The 24,812-nt window shown below is 40.1% G+C and overlaps 4 protein-coding genes across 4 annotated transcripts; all 4 read right to left on the bottom strand.

The window, feature by feature from the left end:
- Nucleotides 1–1,140: 1,140 nt before the first annotated feature.
- Nucleotides 1,141–4,074, bottom strand: LOC114160751 (fibrinogen-like protein 1). Its single transcript, XM_028043506.1, has 7 exons — nucleotides 3,614–4,074; nucleotides 3,418–3,486; nucleotides 3,310–3,328; nucleotides 3,077–3,162; nucleotides 2,345–2,462; nucleotides 1,957–2,142; nucleotides 1,141–1,552 (listed from the first exon to the last, which is right to left on the bottom strand). Exons 1-7 carry the CDS (start codon nucleotides 3,680–3,682, stop codon nucleotides 1,257–1,259), a joined length of 843 nt encoding a protein of 280 aa, XP_027899307.1. The 5' UTR covers nucleotides 3,683–4,074; the 3' UTR covers nucleotides 1,141–1,256.
- Nucleotides 4,075–6,375: 2,301 nt separating this feature from the next.
- LOC114161286 (angiopoietin-4-like) lies at nucleotides 6,376–7,652 on the bottom strand. The gene is given in 6 exon segments (XM_028044505.1): nucleotides 6,376–6,674; nucleotides 6,823–7,008; nucleotides 7,146–7,263; nucleotides 7,347–7,432; nucleotides 7,517–7,535; nucleotides 7,623–7,652. Coding segments are annotated over 6 exon segments (738 nt in total).
- A 2,113-nt stretch (nucleotides 7,653–9,765) lies between these two features.
- On the bottom strand, nucleotides 9,766–12,665 carry LOC114161285 (angiopoietin-related protein 5-like). The gene is made up of 6 exons (XM_028044504.1): nucleotides 12,660–12,665; nucleotides 12,304–12,331; nucleotides 12,108–12,199; nucleotides 10,693–10,810; nucleotides 10,296–10,481; nucleotides 9,766–10,064 (listed from the first exon to the last, which is right to left on the bottom strand). The coding sequence occupies exons 1-6, from the start codon at nucleotides 12,663–12,665 to the stop codon at nucleotides 9,766–9,768; spliced, it is 729 nt and encodes a 242-aa protein (XP_027900305.1).
- LOC114160727 (NACHT, LRR and PYD domains-containing protein 12-like) lies at nucleotides 12,418–23,410 on the bottom strand. The gene is made up of 12 exons (XM_028043470.1): nucleotides 23,038–23,410; nucleotides 22,933–22,956; nucleotides 21,110–22,850; nucleotides 20,747–20,920; nucleotides 20,212–20,385; nucleotides 18,542–18,715; nucleotides 18,126–18,299; nucleotides 17,821–17,991; nucleotides 17,510–17,683; nucleotides 17,061–17,107; nucleotides 12,570–15,969; nucleotides 12,418–12,489 (listed from the first exon to the last, which is right to left on the bottom strand). The coding sequence occupies exons 1-11, from the start codon at nucleotides 23,354–23,356 to the stop codon at nucleotides 15,434–15,436; spliced, it is 3,708 nt and encodes a 1,235-aa protein (XP_027899271.1). The 5' UTR covers nucleotides 23,357–23,410; the 3' UTR covers nucleotides 12,418–12,489; nucleotides 12,570–15,433.
- Nucleotides 23,411–24,812: the final 1,402 nt, after the last annotated feature.

Here is a 24,812-nt window from a genome sequence, read left to right as displayed (position 1 = left end):
ATGACAGTTGTTGCATGCTGCTTCAAAACATCTGATTTTAATCGTGCTGAAGACTTGTACGCTTAAATTCGAGGCAACTGACCTGTTTTGCTCCAGATTGAAGAAACTTGCTTTTACTTGGGCCAACAATTTAGAGATAATAGATAAATACAAATGTTCTGAACAAGACACCAGCAACTTTCTTAGATAAGGTTAAAGCAATCTCATATTTTCTACTTTGGCCAAGGTCTTTAAGTGTGATTAGACAACACGAGGATAACATTGGCAGCCAGTGTTATCTTTTATACTGTCACATGCTGGAGAACTTAAAAGTGGTAGATGAATTAAAATCTGACTCATCCAGAGCTCCGACATATTATGACAGTAGGATGAACTGGTTTTGTGTTAGAAATAGACCTTATTGTCCAAGTTGAGGTCGATGTTGAGCTTTAAAATCTACCCTCTGTTATATTTTCATGAATGAATCTTTATCGACACTGTTGACATAAAAGAAGTCTAATAGAGAAATAAAACATTTACTTTGAAAAGCACAGAAACTCACATTACACCCTGCGGTTCTGGACTGTTCTCACTGACCATTTCAACCCAACTTATTGGTAACTATCTCTTTCCATTTTTATTCACTTACATATATTTTTATCTATTAAACTTCTGTTGATTTTGATTAGACAGTAAAATTTCTGTTTTTTTACCAAACCATTTCATACAACGGGCGCATTAGGACCACTGTACATTTGGAAAAAGTAAGAGAAATACATTTCCCCCCAACAAACTCATAAATTTTTTAGATTACCTTCAAATTGTTTGTTTTTTTTTTAAAGCAAAAGTTTTACGAAACTCAAAAATTGAGATTAATCTCAGAAACTTTTTCATTTTACGTCAAAAAGAGAAAATATTTCAATCTTTGAAACTCAGAAATTTCCTTTTTTTTCTGGAAAATTTCTGAGATCTCAAAATGCTTTAGTTTGTTTTCTGGCAAATGTTTGACTTTTCAAACTCAAAAATATCCTCGTTTTTTCTAGAACGCTTTTTTGAGATGTTTTGGCAGAAATTTAGTTTAGTTTAGTTTTCTTCTTCTACCTACAATGTCCCTAATACGCCATTGTAATTTCAGAAGTGATGCTACAACACAGCAAAAACTCACTTGCCAATCTATTTATTAATTTATTTTCCATTTCACACATTACATCTTCTTTTCCTAACCTTTAAAACCAAGAGATGATGAAACTCAGAACATGGATGTAAAGCAGAGACCATCAATCAGACTTGATCATCATCCTGCTGACCTTCGCCGAATAAGGCACTGGCTTCCAGGTGAGCCAGTGGAGGCCTGACCCCCAGCCAATCGGGTCGTCTGAAGAGTGCCAGTCACCGTTCAGGGCAGCGGAGCCGCAGCCGCTGTACCACCAGCCGCCGCCGTGCTTGTCGGTGCACCTGTTGAAAGCCACGTCTCCGTGGATACACGGGGAGCAGTTGTCGTTGTCGCGGTCGGAGGTGCTGAAGCCAGCGCCGTTTTGGTCGGCGCCCGGGTAGGCGCCGCGGAGGGCGTCACCTGGGTGACGAGACGGAAACTTTTCATCGGCCAAAAGGGATCGTTTGAATTCTCCAAACCGAGGTTTTGGAAAGTGTTCAGTAACAAAAATCCTAGATGTAGTAGATGGACGTGATTTTTTAAAAAAAAGAAAAAAAAGTTCTAGTTCCACTGGCAGATTATTACACTTATAATAAGACATTTTTGTGGTGTCAGTGAAACTAGTACTTTTTTTTATCAATTATTAAGGAATTATTGTCTTAAAACAAGCTCCTATATGTTACAAAAAGTTACTTTTAATTTAGTTTTGTCTTATTTCCAGTGTGCTAAGAAAATAGAACTGAAATACTTCATAAAACTTTGTGTTTTTTGCAAAAACTCCACCGAACACGTCACCTACACAGAATAATTCATCCTCCTCTTACCTGCATTTCCTTTGTACGTCCCAACATGCAGTCGATAAGCCGTTCCCTCGTCTCCAATTCTAAAGTCTCGGTACTCGGCAAACGCGTAGCCACCTTCATGATCCCACAGGTCCACCCTCAAAGTCCACACTTTGTCTGTGTCCTTGGTCAGCATGTGCATCTTGTCCAGTCCGAGCCAGTGGTCGTCTGAGGAATCAGAGGAGCAAACAAAGATAAACATCCAAATTTAGTTCCAATATCTTTGCCAATAAACAAAGTGCTTGATGGATGCGACTGCTGCTTGATTTTCATTCAACATTCAAAATGCTTGCCGAGCTTTAAAAACGTCTTTTTGCATTTTCAAAAGTCATATTTGGCACACAAAGTCACGATAAGACGAGTCACGTACAAGTCAGGGACCCGAACCCGTGTCTGTACTGAGCCCATCCTCTCTCAAAGGACACCGCGCCTCCACTTCGCCTCTGGATCACGATCCAGCCGCCCGTTTGACGCATCTCACAGTACACCTGAGAAAGGAGAGAGTATAACACAGCAAGGAGTCATCGTGTTAAAATGTTTCTCAAATAGTTTCTGTTGAAAAACAAATCGATTCAAGACGACCAGGAAAAGACCTGGACAGTAAAAATTAGTTTTGAAAAATGCATTTTCTAGATAGACGTAAAGTAGAAAACCTTCATGTTTTCTACTTTTATGCACATTTCTACCGTCTGTGCATCCGGGGTGTCCAAACATTTTGCAATTTTTGAAACAAACAAAATAGCACAGAAGTGATTATCGTTTTTTTATGCAATAGAGTATTAGGGCCATTGTAGATAGAAAGAAAAAGGTTTAAATTTCTGCCAAAAAGCTCAGAAATTCTGAGATTAATCCCAGATGTTTACGAGAAGTACCCTGGAAATTTCAAAGCTCTAATAGAATATTTGCGAGAAGGAAAAAAAATCGGAGATTTTCAGAATAATCTCAGAAATCTTTTTACCGTCTCACTATCACCCCTGTAAACAACTAAAGGATGGGGGGTTCAAACACATGTTTTTGTTCCTGTCTTCTATTAAATAAGTCAAACTAATCTAAGTGAAGCTAGCTGGACACAAAAAGAGCCGCTAGCAGTTCTGGTAGCTACCCTGAGGCGAGTTTCGTTTCCTGCTGGCTGGATGACGTAAACCCCGCTGGGTGCGCGTGGCGACTGAGCCCTGATCTTTGAGCAGTCTTTGCCCCCAAACGTTTTCAGGAGAGAGAGAAAAAAAGCATAAGCAATTAATAAGTTATCAAATGGAGTCTTTAAATATGCAAAAAACAAAAAAACAAATCTATCATAAACTAAATATACATCATTAGTAAAGGAAAGCTGCCTACCTTCAGGAAAATCTGCTCCCTGCATGGCAAAAAAAAAACAAAATAGTTATTAGGCAGGGCGTAAGAAAATTGTCCAGGTCTTCATATTTTAAGAGGTCCAGTCGTTACCTGGACGGAGAGACTCAATACAGCCATCAACATCAACTCAAGGAAGCCAAACAGAGCCTTCATTTTGACCTGATTATAGGACAAACACATTAGAATGAGCTTTTAAAAGAAAAGAAAGCAACAAAAAAAACAAGCTTATTTGCAAACCAGTGGATTAAATCGTATCCATCTGCGTTGTCCTTCCTTAGATACGTACCGCTTTGCCGGGTGAAGATTGAATCTGAGTATCCTGAGAGGAATCAGTTTCCTTTAAACCCTGAAACATTACACCACACCTCCCACTCTTTATGATAACTTCTATTTATTTTTTGTTTTGTTTTTTGGAGGTCATTTGATTTGTGAGGAGCAGTGACCTTCCTCCAACTCATGTCAGACAGAACTCTGAAAATCTGATAAGTGCAGCACAAACATAACGTTTTACAACAAAGATGGACGATAAACAGATAACATATTGTGGAAAATATATTTTTGCTGTATTGAATTCAGTTTAAGGGTTTTGCTATGTTTCTAAGACATAGAACGTCAGAAATGAAACACTTCTGCACTACATTTATATATTTTTGTGCTGTCTGTCAAACAGCTTAATAGTAAGAGCTCGCAAGCTTTTTAAAAATATCGGAATAACTGTTTGTTTGCTTTGTGATGAATGTGTTTGTCCTTTTCAGTGTAATTCTAATTTTCTAATGAGATTGAACTGCTTTTAGTGCAGAAATAAAGACTTCTCTGCGGTAGAAGTCTTCTGTCAAGTTTTCAGTTTTTCTCTGAGGTACAAAAGAAAACGTGGAGAGTCAACCATAAAAAAAATGTCCTACTAATTATGAGACAATTATCATGTACAACTAAACAACATAAGATTCAACAAATTTCCTTAAGTTAAAAAATAAAATAAAATAAAATTCTGTGGAATTTTCAGTGTTGCCAAGTGATGGTGCTTTAGAAGTCGAAGAAGAACAAAACCCAAACGTTAGTCATTGTATTTTTACTTTTACAATTAAAGTAAAAATAGTAATAATTAAAAAAATTTAAAAGCGTTAATACTATTCAGGGCAGCTTAGTCCCTTTCTCTGGGTTTATGTAAGATTTCTTGTTTGACAGGAAATAGAGATCGATTACATAGTTGATTTCTAAATACCAGATTGGAAGAAAAAAACAAATATGTGTAAAAAGTATACAGTGTATAAGACAATATTATTCCCTTTTTAATGGTTCTGAAGGACTGTTTGGGTTTTTCTTTTTCCTCAACTTCATCTCTTAGCAAAATTCTGCAGAGATTTTATTTTTCCCATAAGGAGTTTAGTTGCTGTATCCTCATAATGGGCACTCAACTCGTTCAGGACTATTATTTGCTATTTGTTTCCTCTCGATTTACAATTGTGTGCTGCTTTGTGTTGATTGAGCACATAGAATCCCACTAAAACCATTAAGGTTGGTGGATGTGACAAAATGCTAAGAAAATAGTTGCTCTCTAACTGCTTTCATGTCTTTGGTGACGCAGGCGGCTGTGATGTTTTCCATCGTTTTGCCTTTGAGTATCTTCTCTGTTAAGATATCGGCCGAGTCGCTTGTCACTGTGCAGGACAAACAGTCCTGTAAGTGGAAAACATTTGAACTCGTCATGTAATGTGGCCAAGATAAAAACAGACACCCACTGAATACCGATGAGACAAGGCGTATGTGATATTCGGATTCAGATTATCTTTACTGTCACTCAGCATAACAGCAAAGATACGCTGTCGGACGAAATTACAATGGATATTAGGTCGCAAACGGAAACCAGCCAGATGAACTAGAATAATATAAAAAGAGGAAGAATATAGAATGAAAAGCAGATCAAAAAAGGCAAAGGCTGTACAAATGTAAGTGCAAGCCTTTGCAATTTTTACTGCGGTTTGGGGCTATATGCAAATTGAAATGGATCAAATGTAGAGGGAATGTGACCTTTGACCAACCTTTCAAAAGCATTTCATGATTTTGGATGTAAACGCTAATGGCTGAAAGCCAGTCAGGTTTTTTGAGGAACGGGACGATTACAGAGGCTTTGTATCATAATAGTCCAACAGATTGAGGCAGAACGATGTTGAATAAGGACATGCATCAGTTGTTCTGCACACTCCTTCAAACTACCGGGTCTGGTAGATTTTCTTAGGTTGATTCGGCCTAGGGTCCATCGGACCTCAGCTGAGTCAAGACAAAGTATCTGCTCCTCCTGACAGGTACTTTGTGGTTTTTACTGCAGGCAAACTGTCCAAAATAGATACTGAGTTTGTTCAGGAAGTCAATGTTGACATCACAGGAAGTGGTAGGGATCTTAGTATGTGACAGATTTGTTCCTCTGCCACAGCCTGCTGAGTGCTAACAGTTCACTGAGTCTGATGTGTGCATTTATTTAGTCAAATTCATGACTGGTAAAGAGCCACTTTACTCCTGCAATATCAGCTTATTGCATTTTCTCTATGCTTTCCTCCATATCCTGTCACTAACCTTCATAAAATGTTTTCCATAGTCCTTAAAGTTTGTGTTTCTGTTATCTCCTCCACTAATGCTAAAGCTAGCATCACTGCCAATGCTATTAGCACAAGCAGCTTTGCCATGTTTAGCATGACCTGTTTTGTTCATGCTGTGATTGGTTGTAATGCAAATCACATTAATATTAGTACTTATAGTGGCTGAAAGTACACGTGAGATAGAGTCGGGGTAGTGAGTTGGTTTCTCCTCTGTTGTTGGACAGGTTCTGATTAGGTGATTTCTTAATTCTAGTTTAATGCTAATCTTGAGCCACGTCTGTTTTGATTTCTACAACTCAAAAACACCGCAAAATATGCCAAACACACAAAAACCTTTATTTTCATTTTGACTTTTGAATTGAAAACTTGCATGGTTGAACTTTCTCTTCAAAGACCCATGACATCCATAATCAGCCAAATTAAAATTCATTAAATCCAAAATGAAAACGCGGAATCAAATGGGCTTGATCATCATTCTGGTGGCCTTCGCTGAATACGGCGCGGGAGGTTTCCACGTGAGCCAGTGGAGACCCGAAGCCCAGCCGATGTGGTCGCCGGTAGGATGCCATTCACCATTCAGACTGGCAGAGCCACAGTGGCTGTACCACCAGCCGCCACCTTCTGTAAAGGCGCACTCCGCTCTAATGATGTCATCAAGTATGCACGGGGAGCAGCCGTCGTTGTCGTGGTCGATGGTGCTCAAGCCAAAGCAGTTTTGGTCGTCGCCTGGTTAAGTCCCAAGGATGGCATTGCCTTTGTGGACAGAGAGAACGTCTTTTAGAAATGTTTCACTTACAAAACCAAAACGCCATTCTTTCACATACAAGCTTCCAACGTTATCTGAAATTACGTCACCTGTTGTGGTGTACTAAACACGCTAGAGTATTGCTGCTGAGGTTACCTGCATTTCCGCTGTATCTCCCAACCTGCAGCTTATAAGCAGTCGCCTCATTTCCAATTTTGAAGTTGTTATACTCAGCATACGCAGTGCCGCCTTCATGGTCCCACAGGTCCACCCTCAAAGTCCACTTTTTATATTTGTCCTTAGTTAGAAGATGGACTCTCTCCAGACCGAGCCAATGGTCATCTGAGCAATCAACAAAGCACAAGATTTTTATTGTTTCTGCAGTCTCCGTCAATGTGGAATCCCAAGCTTCAGAAGACAAACGCTTGTTCTGCCTTAAGTGGAATAAAAATCAGCAAAACGGTTACATTTCTACATACATGCCAGAGATCCAAAACCGTGTTTGTAAAAGTTCCACTTCTTGGCAAAGGACACCACTGGTCCGCTTCGTCTCTGAAACACTCTCCATCCACCATCTGGACGCATCTCACAGAACACCTGGAGGAAAAGTCCAGGGAACATGGAGCATTTGTAGGAGCTGAAGCCTTCTCGTTACAGCCGTATCAAGTCAGATTCAGAACCTTGAGTCGAGCGTTGCTTCCAGCTGGCTGGATGTCATAAACTCCGCTGGTCGCTTGGGGCGTCTGTCTCTGAATCTCTGAGCAACCTTTGTTTCAAATAGCAAGAGCAGCAACATTAGAGAGATGCCTTTAAGTTTTTACTCAACAAGCGGTAACGAGACATTCCTTACCTTCAGGCAAAGCTGCTTTCTGTTAAAATGGCACAACAACACAGATTCAGTAATCTTTCAAATTCTTAATTTAAGACCAGGAGAACATGAGACCTGAATTATCTACCGATTCTTGTTGTACATATCGGGAAACCATGCTTTGAGTTTTATCCACAACCCGTCAAATAAAGTGTTACCCAAAAAGCTTAAATTTAAAAAAAATGCTTGGAGATTTCAACTAAATTTTAATGGGTTCTTTTTAAACTAGGTCGTTTTCTTGAAGAACTGCAGCAGTAAAAGATGCAACATCAACCCAGTGACAGATTTAGGACAGGCTAATGAACTGGTGCCTCTGGCTGGTTCACAGTAGAAATGCTTTTAAACTCAGTAAGGAATGTTGACTTTTAGCATTTTTTTTTTTCTTTAATCAGATATAACCCAACAGTGGCACAACCAGCTTTGAACTTATGGTTAGTTTGGATAACTTTTTATGATCATTTTGAAGCCGCATTTTACATTTTGTAGTTACTTGGGTAATCCTTTTCATGATATTGACATTAGTTTGATCTGAAATATTCCGATCTTATTAACACAAAGCGAAACCTCAAGGCAATTTGTAGGGGAACAAAGATTTTCATAAGACTGTAAGTTTCATGTCCTTAATCACCTCACTTGTCTGGTTTCTGTATTAAATTTGATTTGCGGAAGGCGTCTAGTAAAGATAGGACATTATTTTCAAAGTTTGCCGTTATATTATGTTTTTCTTGCATAAAAGCTTCATAGAGTGTACTCATTTTATCACAGATATTTTTAATACCTGCTTAGTACTTTAGAGTGTGTTCACCAACACAGACACAACCACACACACACACACACACACCTACACCCATGGGAAACTCAGAGTGACCACTTATGGTATAACATGCATTTTATTTGGACTGTGGGAGACAAACCAATGTGTGCACAGGAAAACATGCAAACTCTACAAAAAACAGAGGCCCTGGTCAGGACCTGAACCCATCAAGACATGAAAAAGGTTTTACACAAATTTGTAACTATGAAATTAGCATTAAACAATTTACAGCCAGATTGGCCACATCTAGTAAAATGTAGTAAAATGTTTTTGTAGTAAAATGCAGCATTATAAAAATTTGACACAATAGGAAGATGAAAGAAAAGGGCTTACTTGCAAAAGTTTATATTTCCTACAATAAAAGCATGGCTTGTTACTATGAGTGCATTCTCTGTGCAAAGACCAGTAATGTATATATGAGAACCAATAACAGCTAGATTTGAAATAGAGGTGTACATCACAAGCAGCAGATACGTTGTATGTAGGGACACGCTCCAAATAAAGGACTTGTTATACTTTTTCTTAAGCATCTTTGGAAAACACGGTTGAAGGTCAGAAGTAACCAGGAGTTTAAACCTGACATTTAGTTGCATAAAAAGACACGCAATCTTTGTTATTTCTTACTGTCTGATAGTAAACCGGAATAAACGTTTCCTGTTCTAGGTCAGTCCAGACTACTAAGACATTTCCTGTTTTACTAAAGTCCAGACTGCAAAACCTTTAAACCCAGATGGTGGCGCTATGACTTTGTAACTGTGGCCATCATTTTTGAGACAACTCCTGAAGACGCTGAGAAGCCCAAGAAACTTCCTAGTAGTGAAGTATGGGGTTGAAATTGTCATGTGGTGGGGATGTTTTGCTACAAAAGCGACTGGTGGATTCACAAAATATATGAAATATTGAAGCAACATATCGAGACATCAGCCAGGGAGTTAAAGCTCCAAATAGACCCTCATTGTCTGTTTGGAAGACAGAAAAGTCAATATTTCTGAGAAGCCATCGCAACACCTCAGTCTACAGTAAGTCTCTATAGACAATAAAAAAATTCAAAAATGGCATCCAAAGGTAAAAAGGTTTGTGTGAGAAAACTTGACTTGAGCGTCATCAGTTTTCTTTTCTTCAGGAAGACAGTTTCTTACAATGGAAGAAACTTGTGGAAGGATACCATGAACCATTATTCAAATAGAAGGCCATTGTGCCAATTGGGGAAATAATTGAAAACTTCTAATTTTAAACACACTTTAAAATCTGTCTTATTTAATAAATTAAAATAACTTCAGTAATTCTAATTGACCTAAAAAAAATGAAGTTTTGTCTGTTCAGACAGTAAGGGGTAAAAAAAAAAAAAAGGCCATGTCTTTTTATGCAGTGTATGTAAACAACTGGTTTGAACTTGGTTGGAATCCTTCATTCTCCCTCACATGGACTTGATCATCATTCTTGTGGCTTTGGCTGAGTAAGGGGCAGGCGGTTTCCAGGTGAGCCAGTGGAGACCAGAAGCCCAGCCGATGTGTTCTCCAGAAGGGTGCCAGTGACCGTTGAGACTGGCAGAGCCGCACCGGCTGTACCACCAACCGCCTCCTTCCGAAAGGGAGCACTTTGTTTCAGCAATGTCTCCGAAGAGGCACGGGGAGCAGCCGTCATTGTCGCGGTCGACGGTGCTGAAGCCGTAGCCGTTCTGGTCAATACCCTGATAGGCTCCACGGATGGCGTCACCTTTTGGGTTGGATAGAAAAGAGTTTTTCTTAGGAAAGAGTTTTTCAAAGGGTTTCTGTAGAACACACTGGAATCTTGCTTTCTCTGCAAAATTTCAATTGGTTGGATCCAAATGAAATTGGACTTCAAATGTTAAATGTTTCATCAAATCTTGCACAATGATTACAAACAAACTAGATGTTAAGAGGTTCGATCAACGTTTATCAGATGGTAGGCAGAATATTTGCGTACCTGCATCTCCGCTGTATTTCCCAACGTGGAGTTTGAAAGCTGTTTTCTCATTTCCCAGTCTGAAGTTCTTGTACTCGGCAAAAGCAGTGCCACCTTCGTGGTCCCACAGGTCCACCCTCAAGATCCACTTCTTGGATTGGTTCCTTGTCAATGCGAAAACCTTCCTCAGACCCAGCCAGTGATCCTCTGAGGGGTTAAGTACAGCACAAATACCAAAATGCTTGAGTTTTTTTTTTTTTTTTTCCACAGGTTTGCCCCAGTTGTGTAAAGCTGAACCTACTACCAAAAATTCAAAAACCTATTCAAAGCATAATGTGCTGGGTTTAACTTTTACGCTTGTTTTTAAGTCGTCCCCCAATGTTTAACTGGGTCCCCAAATAACATGTAGTTCACATACGTGTCAGGTTTCCAAATCCGTTCTTATATGCTGCCCATTTTCTGTCGAAAGACACAGAGCCTCCACTGCGCCTCTGAAACACCGTCCAGCCTCCACCTGAGTTCATCTCACAGTACACCTGAATAGGAAAAACAGCAATCAATACATTGGCTCTCAAAAAGTGTCCACACCCCTGATAAAATGACAGATTTGATATGAAAATATAACACCACTTTTATTCAACCTGGTTATAATCTGGTTGCACCTATGCGGCTGCTCAACTAGTTCTGCAGTTGCGGTTTGGCTTTAGGCAACCCAAACGGGTCCCTTGGTCCCAGGCAGACTTGGTACCAATCCAGCCTGAACAAAAAAATCATAAAGGGCCCAAACAGAATGTAGAGACACTTTTACTAGATACATCCACCAAGAACTGAATTTAAAAAAACCTTCCCGGCTTTATTCCTGTCTTTTGATTCAACAAAGTGTCTGGAACATTCCTCAAAAACATTGGCTCCTACTGACATGTTAGCATCACGCAGGTGGTTTAGGCTGCTCAGCTGCACGTTCATGATGTGAATCTCTAATTGTACCCTTCAGAGTGCAGTGAACTAACTCATTGTTATGTTCAAGAAACCAAACTGAGGTGATTTGAACTTTGTGAAATTCTAATTATCGTGCTAGCAGTCCCCAGTGGAAAATGACTGCAGACAATGACCAACGTTATCTGGAACAATACTAAGGTTGACGGTGGCATTTAGCTTATGTGCCGCCACAAGCTTGAACTGTTGGTACAAGTCAGAATGGATTCATGCTTTTATGGCGTTTATGTCAAAATTCTGACTCTGAACATCTCAATGTTAGGCAGCGGAAATCGAGACGGAAGAAGATTTTTCTGTTTACCGAGGTATTTGACTCTGGTTATAACTAGCAGTTCTTTATAACAACCGTCACCTTTTCTGACCTCCTCAACAACCAATATTGGATTTTTTTTTTTTTTTTATCTTTTTTGCTTTTTTTTTACTTTTTTCTATCAACTCCAGAAATGACTGTGCATGAAAATCCTAGCAGCTCAGCGGTTTCGAAGATACTGAAACCAGCCATCTTTCTTCCCCATTCTGATGGTTTGGTTTTAACTTTAGCGTTTCCTCCACCCCTATTCCTTCCCTGTTTCTAGCTGTTTACATGGAGTAAGTCTGCTCCCTTTGATTGGACGCTGTCTGTGTTGAACAATTCAACTTGTGCACCTCACCGTTCTGTCGCCTACTTTATACCAATTCGAATCATCCTGGAAACTTACTACAAACAGGTTTTCATCTGTTTTCCATGTTAAAACCTGCTAGTCACCTTGAAGTACTTACAATTGCATTCACAATTGTGTCAAGTAATCTGTTTAAGATCATTTACAATTAAAAGCAGAAATGCCTTCAATCAGTCACCTTGAAGCTGGTATTGACTCCCTTAGGCTGGATTACGTAGACTCCACTGGGGGCATCTGGAAACAGACTTCGGATCTGTGTGCAGTCGGTACCTGAGGTTCACAGAATTAAAGATAAGGATGACCACAAAAAATGTTCTGTCTTTGTATGTTATGATAAACTTGCTATCCTAAGCAGTTTGTTTGTTTGTTTTTACCACGAGATTTGAGGGCTTTCCGTTTTTTCTATAAGGATGACAAACACAGGTTTAGTCACTTGAATAGAGATAAGTACAAGTTTTAAGCCACAGATAAAGTTGAGTCATATTTACCCCAGCCTGGACTGAGCAGATCAACAGAAGAGTGAATATGAGCGCACAATAACCAAGACTCCTCATTTTGACCTGCGTTTAAAAGTGACATTTTTTAATCAACAGTTCTAATCTTTTTTTCTGTTTTAAGAAACAGCATTTTCTCAACACACCTGGTCCATTTTAAAGCATTTACAAACGGCTAAAAGCACAGATGTTCTAACGTAGTGTTGCAGCCTAACTGTGCCTGGTTTAACACATACCTGCATGTCGGTTGGACCTTGGACCCCAGCTCACACTGTGCAACAGAACCAGCTCCTTTATACAACCCACTACACTGCCACACCTCCTTCCCCACATCCCATAAATGTAACCTTTTTTTGCTCTCTCTCTCTGAGGTTATACTTAGTGGGAGGAGGTTAGAGCAGCAGCTCTGACCTCCGCTGCTTGGGTGGAGGAAAACAACCGTTGTCCTCCGCCCTCTCAAACTCCGTTGCACAAATTCTCAACAAGGACTTGTCAGTGTTTCTGCCTGGAAACACTTTCACGCTCATTTCTTCTTCCCGGCTGGCCGAGCTACGCCTCCCAAAGTAAGCAACCCTTGCAGGTGGCTCAAACAAGAGAGGCATGCATTATTCAGGAAGCGGGCCGAGCGACACTGAGATTAATGCCGTGAAGTCCACTTGAGTGTTTTTCTTCAAAACCTAAAAGTTGTTGTGTATGATATCACTTTCTCTTGAATATGCATGCACTGAATTCTTGCGTTCGGCATTCATCCAATTGGAAGAATAACGTCTGAGTCCACTGTGCCGGTCAGCGGATCTCAGATGTGATAAAGCGGAGGGGGAGGAATTCTTACGATAAATGACCAGGTCAGGGTCGACCCGTCGGAGAGAGAGACACATTTATTTCATCTTTAACGACTAACAGCATGAATGTGCAACACAATGAAGATAATCTGCTAGTCAGATTATGATGCAGCAAAAAAATTGAGTTTGTTATGTTTTTGAAAACCTATCCACATTAAAATCACATCTCAAAACATATCTTTTCAGAACAGCTTTTAATATATGACTTTTAATATATGTTTCATTCTTATCCTGTGTGTTTTTTTGGGGGGGGGTTTATGTAATATATATGTGTTCTGCTTTTATCATTTGGTTTGATGTACTTAGTTTTCTGTTTGTAGTTTTACTTGATTTCTGTAAAGAGAGTATTGGGAAAAGCGGCATACAAATAAAACATTATTATTATTATTATTATTATTATTATTATTATAAATGTAGAACACAAACGAACAGAGTACTACAAGTTGTGTCATAGTGAGTCACAACTTTCTGTTTCCGTCACCACATGATTATGGTCTATTACAGTATTTGAGTCAGTCTGTCCACAGCACACATCAGTGAATGACTCAGAATTTCCTCCAACTTACAGCAGCCGTATGTACCTTTATAGAAATTACATTTTTTATATGACATTTTTGTTAAAACTGTCACTATGTTGTGACTCTACAATATGAAACGGATAAACTGTTTAAAAAAAAAAAAATCATGCTCCTCTGCCTCCCCCCTGTGGTCATACAGCAATCTGCAGAAAGACACGTTCTATCAGACACAATCAATCAGGGCCAGGAGGACGGGCTTAGTGATGTCAATCATCCTCACGTACATGTCGCTCACACCCTCCCACTAGCTCTTTTCTACGCTATTTCTGGTTCACCACAACAGAAACTGCCATGAATGCAAAGGCTTGCTAATATATCCACCATGACGGTGGATAAACAGTTTTCCTCCGCCATTAACACATTTAGCATCGCGTACACAAGGTTGCTTGACAGCGCTAAAACCCTCCTCCTGTTATTTCTGACCGGGTGAAGTATTTGACGTAACACAGGAAGGAGGCAGAGGAGCTACTTTTTTTTTCAGGTTTATCTGTCTCATTACACTTGTCTCATGACATGGTGACAATTTTAACAAATATGTTACAAAAACATATTTTTGTAAAGGCGAAATACTGCAGGTTTAATGTGGAACAGAGGCCATTAATTTTAAATTATGACTGTAAAGGTTACAGTCATAATTTTTATGCAGCTTTCCATAAAAGTCCGTTTTCATTTCAACAGTTAATTTCTCTAATTTTTTAACAACAAATTTCTTGTGATTCTTATATTTTACTTTTATTCTTGAAGTGTATTTCTTGTTTTCGTGACATCTTCTGTATCTCCATAGCTATTTTTGTCCTGTAGAGCACTCTGAGCTACATTTTGTATGAGGGGTGCAGTAGACTTGCTTGAACTGATAAGACAAAAAAACAAACAATCCATATCAGAGCAAAAAGCAGACAGTCGCAGGCTCTGGACATGACCAAGTTTGGTTGTAATGAACCCAGTGACTGTTTTTGAAAATACCCTGCCTCAAATAACATGGAGCGGCTCAACATAATATTGACGTGGCCTTTTGTTTAATTTTTAGCCTTTAGTTTTTGCCGTTTTCTTTTCAGGTCTTCGGTTTGCGGCATAAGAAAGCAAAACTAGAATAGGAACAAAAATATGTTGCATTCATAGTAAAACTGGATTTTATTAATGAATGGCACCTTTCAGCCATAAACTGAGTTTCTATTACAAACGTGTGCAAAACTTTGTCGATATTCCACTTAAGTCGAAACAACACAATCTTGCAATTGCGGCACTTCCATTAAAAAAAGAAACGCAATTAAAATCCCACTATGTCATCCTTCACCTACCACTCCTGTCGTCTTCTTTGTCATCTCTGGCAGTAGCAGCATCTTATTGTTGATCATGTGACTTGTGTGACGCAAAAAAGTGCTTTCTATTGCGATTTTGCTAAGTACACTAATTTCAATATGGCCAAAAAAAACCCACCTCATCAGTAAAACCTTTATATCGAAAAAGAAGGGTTTTTTTCTAAACTGGCAGGTTTTTATTAAGCGAATGTATTTTCGAAATGTCAAATTGTGCAATTTTAAGGCCAGTGGAAATGCACCTACAGTTACCTTAAACACGTTCCTACGTATCCTAATTGGAACAAAGAATGACAGAGCAGTCGTCCTCTTCCATCCCGAACCCAGGGTAGAGCGGCTCACTGAAGTTACTGTAGAACGTGTGAAGATGTTTGAGGCTCCCAGAAGACACCCTGTAGAAGGACAGAGTGCCACCAGGCCAGTCCAGATAGACCGCAACCTTGCGAGAGCAAGACACGGGTACGGATATTTCCTCGCCCTCGTTGCCATGCTGGGCGCTGTAGTGATCTCCGCAGCAGAGCAGACACCAGGACTGGTCGGTTTTGCCGAACGCAGACACGTGACTGCCCCCTCTGCGATTGATTCCCCTCGTGGCGACAGCGACGTCCACCCAGCGCCCTCGCCACTCCACCTCCCAGTAGTGGCGCTGGGTAAGGCCTTGGTGACACAGCACCTGGGAGACACTTTCAAACCTCTCGGGGTGTTTTGGGTACGGCTGTGACTCCCTGACCCACGTCACCTGTTTACCTCCGTCGTGTAGAAAGAGAGACGTAGAGGCTGTGTTTGTGTCAAAGGTCAGGATGCAGGAGTCTGTAGAAAGGAAGCAAGTTTTATTTTTTTTTAACTGCTGACTTAACCCTTTGCCATAATGGTAATTAGGCCAAGTTTTGGACATACATTGGACAAATCATTTATGTCGTAAAAGACATTTTGATTACCCATTATTTCTCCCCTTTAATGAAGCCATTTGGGTTTGCACTTTTGATTATTGCAATGCTTAATCATTACTTTCACAACAAATAGTAACTTCCCAGGAGGAAGTTACTATTTCCTCCTTGGAAATTTTTGCAACACTTTTGCTGTGTTGTGTTTGATTACTCAACACAGCAAAAGGTGTCAGTCAGCTGCCTCTCCCTCCTCGAAAAATGCATCATAATCACTTAAAATATTTCTCATTGCTTTGACCTTCTTGGGTACTTCGTTATCTCACTATCCTATTGTAGCCTAGGAGGGAAAACATGCTGTCCTTTTTTACTTTTGGTCATTTTCATTTTAGAGCCATATGTAGACACAGTTCCCTGGCACAACCTTCAGACATAGCCAATGCTTTTTGTACTATTTGGTAGACAAATTGTACAAAAATATAACAGTCAAATATTTTTTTTGCCTCTAGTGGCCTTTACTTTATAGTAGATTGACAGGAAAGCAAGTTGAAGCTTGGAGCAAACAGACTGAATAAAGTTGGAGTCATTTAGGTAAATGTCCAAAACCTGTAAATGGGCCACATCAGCTCAAAACAACAATGTATGTATTTATTTCGAACATGATAGTAGTATAAAATTATGCACAAGAGCAAGGAATGCAAAAGACACATTTTTTTGTACCACAGTAATCTTAACATCCTCGAAAAGGAGTAGGAAAAAGTTAGAGTAGTAACATTGTAGGAGATCTTTATACGTTTTTTCGGATGCCGGCTAGACGACTTTGTACGATCTTTACAAGTTTTCGGAAGCTAGTCAGGCTTTTCCAGAGCTATAAAATACCTCAATTGGTAATATTGAACCTGGAACATATAACAGACTTCAGTAACGTTTCCAAACTCGTTGAGGACTTTAAATGGCCACAACAGCTACACAAAAAATCTCTGGAGAAAAAAATGGAAAGAAATATTTACGACTCACAGTTTTTTAGGGTTGATTTCAGGTAACATTCCTCATTATGATCCACACTGTAGAAAGAAGCGTTTAAGACATTAAAAGTAACTCAAATCCTTAATCAGTGTCAACCATAGAGTAGAGTACCACTGGGACACTCTGCTCCACACAGAGTTTCCTGTGTGGAGAACATTTTCTGCCTTTCAAATAAAGCAGCAAAACAGAAATCTGTCATTTTTTATGCATTTGGGTCCTCGATATGTCATGAGAGCAGATATTGAGGAGCCAAATGCAGTAGGATGGGAGTAGAAAGGTAGTAGTAAAAGTCCATACAATTACAGATCATGACAATATACTGTAACTGTCAACTGTGTGACATTTTGCATGACTAACGAAAGCTTTTGAGTATGCCATGGGTTTCACAAATACTTTGAATTTGTGTACCTAGATTTTTGCAATCCTTGAAGTTGATTTACCTTAGATGTTCTAGCTTACAAAGTGGATTGTCCCGCTGAACCGAGATCAGATCCACTCCAGACTCCTGGAGATAATTGTAGCTGAGGTCCAGCTGCCTCAGGTGGGACGGGTTGCAGCTCAGGGCTGAAGCCAGATGAGCGCAGCCTTTCACAGTGACTCCACAAAACGACAGGCTGCAAGACAGGGGTCATCCAAGACACTTTTTATACACTAAAGTTATAGATTCTGACTCATTTTCATGCTTTCGTTGATTTGTCTAAAAATTTTAAGGTTTATTCTGGTTATTTTGGGAACAGAAAGGACCGCTTACCTCAAGGTTTCCAAGACACAGTTTGGGTTTGCTATTCCGTTAGAGAGCAACTCCACTTCCAGGTCCTCCAGGTCGTTCTCACTCAGGTCAAGCTCCTTCATGCGGGAGTTGTTGGTGCTCAACACTAAGGCAATGTCAGCACAGCATTTCTGAAGGCTGCACTCTTTTAATCTGCAGGTAGTGCATAGAAAGTCACATTGAGAATCACAATGAAGGTTCTGCTTTAAGGTGTCTTGATTGGAGAGAAGTCAAACAAACAAATAAATCACCACCGGTGACCACCGAGTCTAGCTGCACAAACTTACATTAAAGTTTCCAGTCGACAGCGCTGACTTTTGAGCCCGGAGCAGAGAGTACCAAAACCTGGACCTTGAAGGATGTTCCCACTCAGGTCCAGATGCTTGACTTTGCCGGAGTCTGTGCTGAGAGCCGAACTAAGGTAGCTACAGGATTTCTGTGTTAGGCCACAGCAGCTGAGCCTGACCAAAAACAAATGAAAAGAAAGATGAAAACAATTTAGCAGCAGATTATATTTGAGTAATAATGTCATAAACCCAATAAATACTACAAGCTGACTTTTTTTTTTAATCATTTTGTATTAAAATAGGCTTTTGTAGGTTTCAACTGCATTTATAAGTGATTATTATTTCAAGACAAAAGCATTTTCTATCCCAGTTTAGAAAAGCGATACCTTGAAATGTATTAATTAATTTCAACTGACCTCAAAATTTCTAGTTTACAACTTGGACTTGTTAGTCCAGCAGCAAGCAGGGACACCCCGGCATCCTTCAGGTTGTTGTTACTCAAATCAAGAGATTTCAGCCGAGGAGAGCCTGAGTTGAAGATTGAAGCCAAACCTCCACAGCAGCCCGCTCCCAGTTTGCACTGACTTAAACTGTAGGGGGGGGAAAAAGTAGTTAGAAAAACCAAATGTTTTTATAACAAGCCAAGTAATTCACGCATATACAGAAATTATAAAAAGCAGCACAAAAAATAAGTTAAAAATGCGCATAGACATGGAGCAAGTCAGATGATTTACTTGGAAACGTTCAGTTTTGTTTTCTGTCTCCAAAGTCAATTGCAAATTTCCTTGAGCTCAGTTGGATATGTGCTTGGGACCATTGCTAATGGTGGGCACACTTCTGCCAATGCGCAAACAGCAAAGCAAAGCTTTCATATAGCAATTTAGCATTTCTGCTAACTTTGAAAACGTCTAGTGAACTTAGCTTTCCTAAATTCATTTTTTCGGATAAATTCTGAATTTCTTTGGTTGTTTTGCAAACTTTCATTTAAATAGAGTTTAACATCTGCGTTGAAGTTTTCATTATCAAACGCTGAGGATTCTTCAAGTAGATGTTTATTTTCATGTTCTCATTTGAAATGAGTAAAGACTGTTCGCGTTGCTCCCTGTCCTCCTTACTTGTTCTCTCTTTTGTGTCAAAACTTCATTGAAAGATTTACAATCAATACAAAACAGCTAGCGTTGATGAATGTGCTCTTGGGTTAGCACAGCTAACGTTTTAGTTAGCGATGTCCACCGCTGGCTGTTGTCTTGGTTGAAATTTCAGCCTAGTCAAATTTTTTAAACTAATCAAAGGTTTCCCAGAAAATTTCTCATGTCATTGTTGTTCTAATTATATAAATTACATTAAATGACATTATTATGTGGTAATCTGATCTCCAGACATTACCTTTAGCATGGTTTTTTAAGAAGATGTGCCATACAATTCCCTTCATGTCATTAACAGTATTAGAATTTTTACCCATCATGTCTATATTCTTGCAAAGTTCCATCTGATTTTCCAAATCTTCAAACTTCAAAGAAGATTCAAAGTGCTTTTTCTTTAACAGTCGAGTCAGTCACGGTGATTTGGAGCAGTACAAAAAACTGGCTCAATTCAAGGTCTTTCTGAAGTGATGAGTGGTCCTTTGGATTTGGAAAACCCCTCTGTCATTCGAGTCCACTACAATGAGACATCTTTAAAGAAGCCCCTGTTCATGGCCCACTCATGTGCTCACTTGAACATGTTTGAAACTAGAAGGATGTTTCCAACAATATTGCAAAAGTCATAAGCGAGCTCTCTTGCTTTCAATATGAGGTGCTTATTGTGATATTTTGTTCATGAAAAACCTTTTTACAGGTCATCATTTACAAGCCAATCGAGGGAAGACTACTTTCTTTATCGTGACAGATTTCCGATGGATTCTTGAATTAGGCCTTTTGCAACTTTGTTTCATGAATACCTTTTCCCTGCGTCAATCTGATAGATTATTATTTTCAGTGTGTTGATTGTTTGAGTACCCCCAGCTGGAGTCACGTGAATAACATCTTTAAATCTACTGGACAAACATAGACGTGTTCGGTCCTCGACAGAAAGAAGCAGATCAAACCTCAATGTTTCAACTTTGCAGTGACGGCTGCTCAGTCCCAAACTCAGGGCCGTCACTCCACTGTGCTGGAGGTCATTAGCGCTCAGGTCCAGCACTCTCAGTTGGGTTGACTCTGTGTTAAGAGCAGCAGCCAAGGCCTCACAGCAGCCACCCTCCACTCTACATTCACGCAATCTAAAAACAAGGAAGTGCAGAGTTCTGTTTCAAATACAAACTGTTTGACAGTCTCTACAGCCAGTTTATGAAGGGTAAAGTGAAGGGCAATACATATTCTGCAAGAACAGAGAAATGTGCTTTCTCTCCCAGGGCAACAAGAAGAAAACCATGTCATTTTGTTCTCGCAGCCATGTTTTTGGAGTTCATGAAGCTTTTTTCTCGAGCCACTTTCAGGACAGTAGGTTTTCAGACAGAAGGTCCTTACAATGATCATTGTTCTGAGAGAACAATGATCATGGTAGTGGTCACAATGACCATTGCTCTTGTCCGAGCTTCTCTGTTTTTGCAGAAATTCTGTGTTAAAATCTTATAACAACACCTTAAGCTCTTCAGCTTGCATTGTGGACTCAGTAGACCATCAGAAAGCAGCCGCACTCCCGAATCCTTCAGTTTGTTGTTACTCAAATCTAAATCTGTCAGATGAGAGGACGTTGAGCTCAAGGCAGAGGCCAGCAATGGACAGCAGTTTTCAGTGAGGTTGCAATAATCTAGGCTTCAAAGGAACAAAAAGGCAGCAGTTAGCAGTGGTTACTTTTTGTTTGACTGTGGATAAAAAGTTGATAAAAAGTGCTCAACTGAAGGCAAGAGAATGCTCATCATTATATCTAAATGCTACTTGTTTTTGAATTTGAGACTTTATAACCAACGGAAAAAAGGAATATCATGTTATAGGTGAACTTACAGGGCATGTGTGGAGGAAGTTATAACAACCAGCAGCTTTTCTAGCCCTTCTTCTGATCTTGAGTACTTCTTTAGGTCAAACGTTTCCTCCAGAGTATCTGATGTCATTAGCTCAAAAGTGAGAGCGGACCATTGAGCCGAAGATAACTGTGTGCTTGCAAGCCTCCCAGAACTTACGAAGCTCTGAATCTCCTGCACCAGAGACTCGTCTCTGAGCTCCCCCAGACAGTGGAACAAGTTGAGCTTTGATTCGGGTTCTTCATTGATCATTTCTTTGATAAACTGTATGGTTTTTGCCACATCTTCTTCTCCTTCTGCTTCCAAATGCAGCACACCGTAGAGAAGTTCCTGGTTTGACTTCAACGAAAGGCCCAGAAGGAAGCGAAGGAAGAGGTCCCAGTGGCCATCTGGACTTTTCAAAGCCTTTTCAATGGCAGATTTATGAAAGCCAAAAACAGACTTTCTCCACAGTTTTGAGGAAAGTCTTTCCCGACGTCCCAGAAGAACGTTTTCCTTGTTATGCATGTATGAATAATGGGCAAACACAGCTGCCAGAAACTCCTGGATACTCAAATGCACAAAGTTAAAAACTTTTTGTCCCCTTCCCGCCTCCATGTGAAACATCTCTGTGCAAACACCCGAATATGTGGTTGCCTCATTGATATCCATGTGGCACTTTTTCAGGTCAGCCTCGTAGAAGATCTGTTTGCGCTGTTCAAGCTGACGGAACGCTAGTTCTGCGAGCTGCAAACAAACGTTACCGCCGCTCATGGGGTAGTGCCTTTCAGCCATCCGGTCGGTTTGGCAGAGAAGAAGATACACGTACATCTCAGTCAGGGTGTTGGGCAATCTTCCGGTCACGTCATCGTGCAGCATTCTCTTAATCAAAGTGACGGTGATCCAGCAGAAAATTGGTATTTGACACATTACATAGAGGCTTTTCGACGACTTCACATGGTCTATGATCCGAAGGGAAAGGGCATCGTCACTCACGCGCTTCTTGAAGTATTCCTGCCATCGGTCTTCAGTGAAGCCCTTGATTTCAGTCCACTGGTCAATGTACTTTCGAGGAATTTTGCCCGCCGCCGCAGGCCTACATGTGATCCAGACGAATGCGTTGCAGAGCAGATCCCCTGTGATGAGATTTGTGATCAGCACATCGAGTGGGGCCGGCTCCGTCTCGTCTCTCAAAACCTTGTTGTATTTGAAATTCAATGGGAGAAGACTCTCATCAAGGCCATCGAAAATGAAGAGGACTTTCGAATCTGATAGCTTCTCGATGGGTTTTATCTGAGGGAAAAACCAATGGAGTAGGTCCATTAATGAAGAGTCTCCCCCGCCCATGAAGGAATTCAACTCCCTGAAAGGGAGTGGAAAGAGAAAGGTGATGTCCTGATGTTCTTCTCCTTCTGCCCAGCTCAGAGTGAACTTCTGTGCACAGACTGTTTTACCCATTCCAGGTATACCCTGAGTAAGCACAGTCCTTATCCGCCTTTCTTGATCGGGCTTGAAAAGATCTCGGACTTTAATTGTTTCTTCCACTGCCATTTGCTTGGACTTTTGCTGTCTGAACTCGCGCTCGTCACTTAAGCCTCCCCAGGCTCCTGCTATCACATGCAGCTCTGTGTAGATTTCTTTCAGGTAAATACGTTGTCCTTCTCCTGCATTGCCCTCGTAAACTTTTAGACACTGTTCCTTCAAAGTGCATTTCAGTGTCTCTTGGATTGCGAGGAGGTCACTTCCTGTTGAAAGAACAATTTTGTACTTGAGTACAAACATAGATGAACAAAGACAATTGAGAGTTGATTTTTGTTCGCATCATACCTTCGCTTTTCTTATTGCTTTTACCTGATAAAAACACAATATAAGAATACAGATTTTACTCACCAACACTTTTTAGCAAACAAATTCACCAAGACATTTGCTTACCGTTGCTGCACAACTCTTTTAGTCTATCAGCTAGTAGTTTTTGTCTCATTTTCTCCAGTATGATCACAGTTACGGTAACAGCATCATCATAACCATATGTTTGCACCACAAGATCCACGGTGCGCGGCCTGTCCAAGCCGTCAGCTTTACACTTTGGTATATGCGCGAATCCTTCAAGGTCGCTGCTGTAAAGATACCACTGAAAAGTCCGAAGATCTTCATCAAGAAGTTCTAGAAAGATATCCAAGAGTTGCTCTTTTACGTTAGCCATGCCTGTCTCCTGAGCCAGTCGTGGGATCAGCTTGTCTTTTATTCTCATCTGTTCATCCTCAGAACAGTACAGGGCTTAAATGCAGCAGTACTTTCAGTTTTGAGATGACATAACCTGTGTGTCTATTATCGTCCCTCTCATTTCCTACTGAGCTGACACAGCTGAACTGACGCTGACATGTGATCAGATAAAAAGGACTGTATAAGGAAAACAAATGCCTTCCCCCTATGGTCTGCCCCTATAAACACAGTGTTGTGTGAATGAGAGTGACGTAAAACTGTGGCAGAACATTGTTTTTGTGACTTTAAAGAATTAGAGACAAACCTGTAAAAACTAGATGATTTGCATTAAAGTGGGTGTCATACCTCATTACAACACAATGACTTGTTCAGCCTTGACAATCGAAGAAAAATAGTAGTGATATGTACTTTAACCAGCCCCCTATAAAGGCTGTTCCTGGAATCATAAAGTGAATACCAGAAGTACTATTTTTAAGTTCACTCAGCTTTGAACCCTTTACCCTATAGCTTTTCAGTTTATTGTAAACTGCTGTTTGAAGAACGATAAGATAAGAGTAATGAATAGTTTTAGCTATTGTAACCTTGGTCACGGCACAGGCAGTTCTCAGAGGAATGACACTCTGGACAAAACCCGTCTTTCTCTTCCCTCCTAATCAATTAAAAGTAAGACATTATAGTGATATAGCATGTATCATACAGACCCATACAAAACAGGTGAGTTGATGTCATTCTGAGACGCATACAGGGGAATCCTACCCAACACGTGGAGATATCAACTCCTTATTGTCTGCACATGCATAAAGGCAACATAAACCTATTTTGGGGTTCAATTGAAAGATAAGTTAAGTTTCTCTTTTTTTCTTATTTGGTGTTGGTCAGTCCTGTCTTGTATTAGGAAACTAATGTTGGCCATATTGAAAACTCCCACTGTGTTTGGCCTTTTTACAAATAACTTGTGCTACTGCTTACACGTCAAAGAAAGTCTAGGCTACACACGATAGTTACAAACCAGTCAGCTCAAGTTCAGAAAGACCAGCTACTACAGCTGCTTTTATTGAAGACTGCTCCAGTCATGTCATTCACAGCACATGCAACACAAGTTAGCATTTTACAGGCTGAAATTCAGTCCGGTGATTGTTTCGTTTAGGCGTAAGTTTCTGGTGTGTTCCCATAACTTCAGGCTCAGACAGGTCACTATGTGACTGGTCATCTGAGCCGTCATTCTTCATCCGCATTAGAATTATTATGAAGTTGTATGTTTGAGCTTTGACACAGTGCAAGTCCACCTGATTCCATTCAGTCTATAAAAACCAGTATGTGAAGTGTATTGCTAAATTGGCAATGCCATACATACTTATTGGCGTCCTTGGTGTAGAAGTTAAATAATTTTTATGATATAATGATTGTATGGCATATGAACAATTTCTTTGTTAGTACCGTTGCTGAAATACTCCTGGTATTAAAGGAGTTATCCACTCCAATAG

Source organism: Xiphophorus couchianus, chromosome 17 (assembly GCF_001444195.1).
Source record: "Xiphophorus couchianus chromosome 17, X_couchianus-1.0, whole genome shotgun sequence".
NCBI lineage: Eukaryota > Metazoa > Chordata > Actinopteri > Cyprinodontiformes > Poeciliidae > Xiphophorus > Xiphophorus couchianus.
The sequence above is the reverse complement of the archived record's forward strand: the minus strand, read 5'-3'. Positions and strand labels throughout refer to the sequence as shown.

Excerpts from the sequence above, each read along its gene's own strand:
- LOC114160751 (XM_028043506.1), bottom strand. The coding sequence starts at position 3,682 with ATGTTTCAGGGTTTAAAGGAAACTGATTCCTCTCAGGATACTCAGATT. Across the intron at positions 3,487-3,613 it reads AATCTTCACCCGGCAAAGCG|GTCAAAATGAAGGCTCTGTT; the intron begins GTACGTATCTAA and ends TCCTATAATCAG. Across the intron at positions 1,553-1,956 it reads GACGTACAAAGGAAATGCAG|GTGACGCCCTCCGCGGCGCC; the intron begins GTAAGAGGAGGA and ends CTCGTCACCCAG.
- LOC114161285 (XM_028044504.1), bottom strand. Across the intron at positions 10,811-12,107 it reads GAGTCAATACCAGCTTCAAG|GTGTACTGTGAGATGAACTC; the intron begins GTGACTGATTGA and ends TTTCCTATTCAG. Across the intron at positions 10,482-10,692 it reads CGGATTTGGAAACCTGACAC|AGGATCACTGGCTGGGTCTG; the intron begins GTATGTGAACTA and ends TTAACCCCTCAG.
- LOC114160727 (XM_028043470.1), bottom strand. The coding sequence starts at position 23,356 with ATGAGAATAAAAGACAAGCTGATCCCACGACTGGCTCAGGAGACAGGC. Across the intron at positions 18,716-20,211 it reads TGCAAAGTTGAAACATTGAG|TTTAAGTCAGTGCAAACTGG; the intron begins GTTTGATCTGCT and ends CCCCCCCTACAG. Across the intron at positions 15,970-17,060 it reads GAAATCAACCCTAAAAAACT|ACTCCTGCATCCTGACCTTT; the intron begins GTGAGTCGTAAA and ends TCCTTTCTACAG.